A 7964-nucleotide genomic window follows, 5' to 3' on the forward strand; every position below is an offset into this window, starting at 1 on the left:
GGTAAAAAAAATATAAAAATGATTTGATTAGACTTTTACAAGGTGCAGCAACACTTAGCCAACAGGGTATAGAAGAATTATATGACCATATAATGCTCTGTTTATTTTTTTTAGGTTTAGTATCATTGGGATATTCTGAATATTTCCTCACCTTGCCTGCTTGTTTTGTAACCAACAGATTACATAATTGTGTCATAGACGATACCGCAGTCTTCTGACACAATACTTCAACAAATTCTTGTTTGTAGCGTTCAGATTCAAGTTTTGTATCCTTTCGCATTCTTTGGACATAACACTTCAACAGGATTTGTACGTTCCGTGTCTTAATACTTTCTATCGGATTTCTCCGTTTCAGCCCTTAAGAATTACCTGCATATCGGAATATTTTTTCAACTATTGGATCAGCTTGTGTGTCCTGTCCCTTAATCGAAGTATACCGATACCAAAATTCACAAAAATCTTTTCCGAACTTGTGCACTGCAATTTTCTCCAACAATCATATTGGTCATTCCAAAAATATGGCTATTGAAGAGTAGTGTTACCTTTTGCAAAATTTATTTCCTCTGCACTCGTTATTCTCGCGTTCAAGATTGCCCAATTTACGGATCCGATGTTACTAAGGCTTCCATTTAGTTTTGTGGAGGTATAAACTTACACCTTCGTAGCCATTTCTACGTCAACGAGTTGAATTGATCCACACACCTACTATCAGACAAGATTTGTACCAAGACTTTCCTACTTAGAATTTAGCCGTTTTGATATATATTTGCTTCAAGGTATTAAAGGTAATTCGGTTCTCTACTCAGGCTTCATCTTTTTTCAAAACTCATAGAACTATAGTAGATTTACCCCTATTTTATGCTTTCCATTTGTCTATATTTGATTATCTCTGAAATTTAGGATTCGACTAACTATAATTCCTCTTCTGCTTATAAATGCTATTATTTGGTTAGGTTATTTCAAAAGGTGGTGTTCTTAATACTGATATTATTTTGCTAATCAGTCTCCGTAGCATTGATTCTCAAATCCTGGATCATATTACTTGGTACCGTGAGTGTCTCAGATTTTTACACTCGATATGAAACAATTCTTTTAATATGATAATCACGATGACCCTTTTCAGAGTTTATACCAATTTTGCCTCTTACTTTGAAATTTCCGATGCTTGCAAAACCCGTTATAGTATTCTGAATGTCAAAAGTAGTCCCTCGATTCAAACATAACTATGATTTTTTTAGCTGAGACTTCCATACTTTTGAAGATGTCACATAATCTTATCTCATACTATATATATGAGGTACTTTGTGTTGCAGTGTGGAGTTTAGGTTATTGTCTGTCTACTGCCATATTTAAGCCTTTCAAGTGTTCTAATGTAAAAAAGGATGCCCAATCTCCGCTTCTGGTACTAGATTTCAAAAATAGTTAGATTCGTTTTCTAACCATGTGTTGTGCATTAAGTGTTCTATTTTCCAATATTTCATGCCTGAAAAGATTATAAGTATGTGAATAATCTTATTTGACTGCAACTTCTTTATTGAATTTGTAAGACTATATTGCTCTACAATATCAGTATTATATTTACGTAGAATGTCTGCATTGTACCTGCACTTTTAACATTTCAATCTCCATTAATATATCTGTAATGGCTTCTGGCTTCTGATAAGAATAACTTTCTTTTGGTTTGAGTTCTTCGTGATAGGACCTCTCCTAAGCGTATAACCATACTTGTCAGCAAACTGATACTTTTCAAACTCAATCTATGGACGTTATTCGATTCTTTACCTTTAATTTAAGTAGCTTGAGCTCTAAAATTAGGATTTAGAATTTAAAACACAAAAAGTTGATATATTGTTTTCATATTATCAAAATTTTAGGATATCCAACTAAAGCTGTCTTTCCGTGTCAGTTGGCTACTATAATCTTAATACCCGAGCTTTAGTGCTGGATTTTAAGTCTTGAAATTCGTGTAAAGCTTACAGGCTCCATCAGGAAATCAATCAGTTAAAGTTTACAAGTATAATGTTGTGGATAATAAAGAAAATTATATAATAAAGGACTTCAGACTTCTTCATCACTATTATCATCTTTATAACCACGTTTTCTAATTTCTCCTAGCCTCTTTCTGGCTGAGCTGAGCATATTTTCGAGCTTCAAAATTTCAACTTGTTGCTCCATTTCGAGTGTCTTTCCTTCGTATGTAGTCAACTTGCTCAAGTCAACATTGAACTTATTATCCTCATCCTTCGAAATCAAAGACTGAACTTTAGAGACCAAAGACTTGCAAGCTGCTGAAACTTGAACTGATGCGATTTCGAGCTTATCTTGCTCTCTGGACTTAAACTTTGCCTTAACCCTTGAAGCTGCAACCAATTGTGCCGTGGATGCACCAACTTCATTTGAAGCCACAATCAATTGCTCATTTGAATTTGATCCCAGTAAAACACCATCAGCGGTTTGGATTAAAATGTTTGTGGCACCAGCAACAGCTTTTGAAGCACTTATTAACCCTTCTGTCCATCTACTGTTTTTTCTGTAGAAATCAGTTGGTGAGCTGGAACCCTTCTCCTTATCAACAATTTCCTTCTGAGAGTTAGTTGCAGCAATTATTAACAATTTTATGGCCTCGGTAATAGCTTTAGCCGCATTTAAGATTGCTTCGTGAACTTCTAAATGACCACCTTTAATCATCAACTGAGTCAAAAAGGTAGTGGCCTTGTCAACAATGTTGACAGCCTGGTTCATCTCACTATCAACTAAACTTTCTAAGTTTCCTTGGAAATCTATACCACTACTTGATCTCATGTTGTCATCGACATATCTTCCAAGTTCTTGCAAGTCATTTTGTAATTGCACGTTACAGTCAATGACTTTATCAATTCGATCTTCTTCGTTTTCAAGTTTGCCCAACTTCAGTGAGTGTAATTCCATGAAAAATGTTTCCGTACTGTTGAGAGTAGCTTCTATTCGAGCATACACGTTATCTTCATTCTCTTTAGAGACTGAATTACAAACACCCTTTCCATTCAACATAATATCATTCAAATTGTTTACCAATTCACTGCTTGTTAAAATAATCTCAGAGATACTCAAATTCTCATCATCTCCATATGTTTGCTTACCTTCAACAAGATAATTATTGAAGGTTCTTGCAAAATCAGTTGCTAAGTCAGAGCATACTTCAATAATAGACAAAAAATATTCTGCAGAGGCATTCAAATTACCAGCTTGCATTGGATTGGATAATTCATGCTTCGTGTTTGCAATTCTTTTAGCGCTGCTTGCCAAGAAGATATCAACCAAATTCTTCTGTTTTTCAATGTTTTTCAAAAGTATGTGGTCAATTTGAGCATTAACAACATCATCTTGGTCATTCTTGCTTAAAGCCAACTCATTGAGAGCACTTTCTAACGATTCATGTGCAATTTCCAAATCAATTTCCTTTTCTTTCAATTTCTGCTCAAGTTCGGACACTTCTAAGCCTTTGGCATTACCGTTCTGTTGCTCTAATTGTTTTCTCAAATTCTCCATTTCGCTTTGATGTCTGGATATGATTGTAGACATGTTCAATGATTGCATTTTTCCTGATTCGTTCAATTGAATATTAGTTTCTCTTAATTGAGCCTCAAGCTTTTCAATTTCCTGATCCTTCGTTGCCTTAAGTCTATCCAACTCCAATCTTGCACGGTCACGCTCACGGATCAAATCTGCTAACTCAATATTTTTGGCCTTCAAATCCTTCTCAAACTTTTCCTTTTTTAAGATTGATTCTTGGGCACTATTGATTTTTTGTTGAATCTTTTTGAACTTTGCCAATAAGTTCAAATGCTCTTGACGTAACTGCGAGTACAACTTAGCTAATGATTCGTATTTCTTTGACCAATTGCTAATTTGCTCTTCCAAATTCCGAATCTGTTCATCTTTGGCTGCAACTTGTTCACTTGCAGTATTATTTATAGTCATCAATTCAGTTTCCAATCCCTTAACCCGACCATCATATTGTTGCAATAACTGTTGATCATTATCATATTGACTTTTGAACATAAGCAAGTCATGCTCTAATTCGGCGACACGAGATTGTTGTTGCTGAGTCTGCTGTTGTTGTAACATTTGTTGTTGTTGCATAAAAGATTGAGCTTGTTGCCGTTGTTGCTCTTCGAATAATCTTTGTTGCTGCATCTGTTCTTCAACTTGTTGCTGACGTCTCAATTCTAAATCTCTTTGGATACGCTCCTGTTCAAGTTGTTGTTGTTGTAAAAAAGCAACACCAGTTGGTTGGTATGACAATTGGGGTTGGGGTTGAGGTTCCCTATCGAATCCATTCTCCGAACTTTGAGTATTAGAATATCCTGTTGGTTGAGATGACAATTCAGCAGGTCTTGATGGAATTGCATTATCATCGTCACTAACCTTCAAATCAGGAGGGTTGTTTGGTAATCTGGGAACGGTGACAATACTGGTTAAAAATTTGAGTGATTGACAATCAGTGTAAAAGTCCCGTAACATAAAGTGCTGTGAGTTGAATCTGTCGAATAAGCCCATCAATGCCTCGTCGTCACCCAATTGCTGGTGCATTGCCCTTAACATTGAAGTACAGAACTTATAGATTCCGTATGATTCTGAGATCAATGGAACTAAAGCACTGATTCTGCACAAGTTATTTGGTGTTTGAGCAATTGTGGCAAAGATCAACTTTTGAAGGTTCTCAATCAGATCCTGTAAATCCATTAATTGAAGTAACAGTTCATATCCCTCGTTGGGGTCATTAACAGCTCGCAATGAAATATATTCGTCATATTCAAACATCCCTGTAAAATTAGGGTTATTCCGATGGAAATCCAACTTTTGCAAGATGTACTTGTCGTATTGTGAGATCAACCTCCCGTAACCCAGGCCCTGGGAAGGGAACACTCTTCCAAGTGATTGGATGAAATCACGATTACGGTAACCATCTTTCAAGCAGTTGGGATGACCCTCTTGTAATACCTTGTGCATCATTATCAATGCCTTGAATAACTGAACTTCATTGCTTTGTAATGGTTGGACCTTGATTGCGTTCCAGAATGCTCGGGAATTCTTTTGGTCCCAAGAGTCAACAATACATGCTCTCACATGTTTTCTCTTAGGTGGCACTTCATCGTTGTTACATGCCTTCTTCACTGCATTTTGAAGGTCGACCTCCGAGCGACTCATGTTTGATTCAAACTTAAATGTCAAAGGTGTTAAATAAGGAATACTTTCATTTGTTGTAGGACTTAATTTACCGGTTCCACGAATGTATTTTTCGTTGACATGATCGGGTGGTTTGGGATAGGATGTGCTTGTATGCCGGAAAAAAGGTACCCCGTAGTCAACATAGCCATCTTTGGTCCTATCGCTAGAGTAAATTATACAACTTTATGTAAGACTTGTATATTTATACATATATATACATTAGACGAATGGAAGAAGGACCGAAGCAAGATTTTGTTCTTAAGGTCTCGCCAACTTAACTTAACACTTTTGTAGCGATATGGTCATTATTTTTTGTCCAAACTGCATCCATCAAATATGGTACCAAGATTATTAAACCTAGTTTCTACCTCCATATTTAGCCTTACCTAAATCAAATGGAAGATACTTGTACTTAACCATGTGTTGGATTTGTCTTTTCATAGTCAATGAGAATAAAATGATGAAGTACATCACTAATATGGGCCAGAAAACAGGTATATCAACGATGGGAATGAAGGCTAAGATGAGTGAAAGTGTGACAGAAAAAATGGAGTTATACCAGAACTTGAACTCGGGCAATCTTCTAATAAAAGGTCTAAATTCTTCATCTTTCTCACTACCTTCTTCAGGAATTCCTTCTTCAATGGACTCATTTTGCATCTCCTGTTCTAACGAAGGATCAAACTTTGGTGTTAAGAATTGCAAGAACTGATTCAATAAGTAAATGAACAAAGAGTAACACACAATGTACCATCCTTGAGAAAGTACAATTCTAAGGACAAACAAAGACAACAAGACACCAAATGCTATCCATCTCTCATGAGTACGAGGAACAGACTTATCCAAGAACTCTTGATAGGTCACCGATATTTTCTTATACTCAGTTGTTATTTGTTCCATATTGTTCCTCTATTTGGCCGCACTACTTTATATGATTAAAGGTATTGAAGTTGATGTAGTTGGCGTTTAAAGAATCCCGGTTAAATTTTTTGCGCGCTCCTCGAATTTATTTTTCACGTTTCGGGTTTTGTGAACGTTAGTGTTCACCAGTACTAATGAGATTTACAGGATACAACCCAGTGCTTTTATGTACATGCATTGGTAGCAAATCCCTACCTATCTATTTACATTATGTCATAATTTAGTGCAATTTCTAGTTGGAGTAAACCTCCTTTGGTCTGCCAACAACTTTTAAGGTTTTGGTTTCAGCATCGTAAACTCTGGTGATAACAACACCCTTGGGAGGCTTTTTGGTGTCAACATCTTCGATAATAGATCCTGGAACATCCAAAGGTAAAACCTTGGGCAAGAAAGTATCTGTCAAATCTGTTTGTTCCTTTTGTGAGAAAATACCTGGAGACTTTATCAAGTTCATAACTTCAGACTTCTCAGATGCCTTTAACACTTTATTACTATATGAGGTTTCAAGCTTGTTTGTTATCTCCTGTTTCTTGGCTGATCTTGCTTGAGGTGTAATGTATGCAAACAATTTGGCGTCTTGAAGATTGGAGAAATCAACACTGACAGTATTGTCAAACTTCTCTACGAAATTCAAATATTTTTCACGTTGAGTGCTGATATCAGCTCCGTTGTGTGCTAATTTCAAATCCCATAAGTAATCGAAGGTGGCTTGTATTTGAGCTTGTTCGAGTGGTTGACCTACTGTGACTAATTGATAAATTTTGAATAATCTTTCAGCACCCATGTTCTCATCCTCTACTGTATCTTTATATTCACTCAACTGCTCCTTAAAATATTCTATAGTCTTGTGAGCAAATGCAGATTCTTCTTCTTGTAAAGCCTTCAACTTAGGTGTAGCCAAAAACTCCTTTCTTGACATTCTAGTTTCTTCCTTAGTGGCATCCAAGCCGGTCAATTCAACATAACCAAATCTTCTAGTACGGGGCTCAAAATGTGGAGTTGGGAGATCTAAATCCTTCTTCAATGAAATACCAACATATTTTCTGTATGGATGGAAAGGATTGTAATAGAACTTGACATAACCTGGTTCTAAAGCGTAAATAGTGTGATCAATACCAATCCCTACATTTTCCCCTGGGTGTATCTTAGTACCCCTTTGTCTCATTATAATTTGACCTGGCTTTACAAAAGTATTTTCGTATGCCTTAGGACCTAATCTTCTACCAGCAGAATCATTCTTGTTGGTTCTAGAACCAGAGACTCTTTTGGTAGCATTACGCACTTGAGACACGTTAACAAGTGATGAAAACTTGAACTGCGTTACCGGACGCAATAATTCGCTTACACTGCTGTAAAACGACATGTTGGACTTTTATTCTATCTTTCGTCGTTCAGTCCTTTCCAAGTTGATATTTGTACTGTCAGATGTATAATGAAGAATTGAAAAATTTTCCTGTAAAAGTGAAAGTTACACAAATTTTCTAGGTAGCGCGGAAGTTGATTTGAATTCAACTATGGGTATAATAGAGCACCAAGATTTGAGTCTTGGGAAATTTAATATGATTCTTATATACTCAGGTCTTAGCTAACAAGTCGCTTTTTTATAAAAAAAAAGAAAAAAAGAAAAGAAGAAAGAAATGAAATCTTGCTCCTGCTTTAGTTTTATTTTCCGAATGTTAGAAACTAAAATTAGATGCAAAAAAATAATGCGCAAACCCGGAATCGAACCGGGGGCCCAACGATGGCAACGTTGGATTTTACCACTAAACCATTTGCGCAGAAAGTACTCCGCGACGGGGAATTGAACCCCGGTCTACCACGCGACAAGCGGT

The 7964-nt window shown here is 36.3% G+C and overlaps 3 protein-coding genes and 1 non-coding gene across 4 annotated transcripts; all 4 read right to left on the reverse strand.

Annotated features, from left to right (window-relative positions):
- Nucleotides 1-2058: 2058 nt before the first annotated feature.
- Nucleotides 2059-5190, reverse strand: SLA2 (Sla2p; the record flags this gene model as incomplete). The annotated part of the gene is made up of 1 exon (XM_043194327.1): nt 2059-5190. One exon carries the CDS (start codon nt 5188-5190, stop codon nt 2059-2061), a length of 3132 nt encoding a protein of 1043 aa, XP_043046822.1.
- A 378-nt stretch (nt 5191-5568) lies between these two features.
- Nucleotides 5569-6111, reverse strand: KQ657_003625 (protein retreival receptor; the record flags this gene model as incomplete). Its single annotated transcript, XM_043194328.1, has 1 exon — nt 5569-6111. The coding sequence occupies one exon, from the start codon at nt 6109-6111 to the stop codon at nt 5569-5571; it is 543 nt and encodes a 180-aa protein (XP_043046823.1).
- Nucleotides 6112-6364: 253 nt separating this feature from the next.
- Nucleotides 6365-7495, reverse strand: MRP7 (mitochondrial 54S ribosomal protein bL27m; the record flags this gene model as incomplete). Its single annotated transcript, XM_043194329.1, has 1 exon — nt 6365-7495. The coding sequence occupies one exon, from the start codon at nt 7493-7495 to the stop codon at nt 6365-6367; it is 1131 nt and encodes a 376-aa protein (XP_043046824.1).
- Nucleotides 7496-7839: 344 nt separating this feature from the next.
- On the reverse strand, nt 7840-7910 carry KQ657_003627. The gene has a single exon. It is a non-coding gene; the product is annotated as a tRNA-Gly (tRNA).
- Nucleotides 7911-7964: the final 54 nt, after the last annotated feature.

Source organism: Scheffersomyces spartinae (assembly GCF_019049425.1).
Source record: "Scheffersomyces spartinae strain ARV_011 chromosome Unknown scaffold_39, whole genome shotgun sequence".
In the NCBI taxonomy this organism is placed as follows: Eukaryota; Fungi; Ascomycota; class Pichiomycetes; order Serinales; family Debaryomycetaceae; genus Lizanozyma; species Lizanozyma spartinae.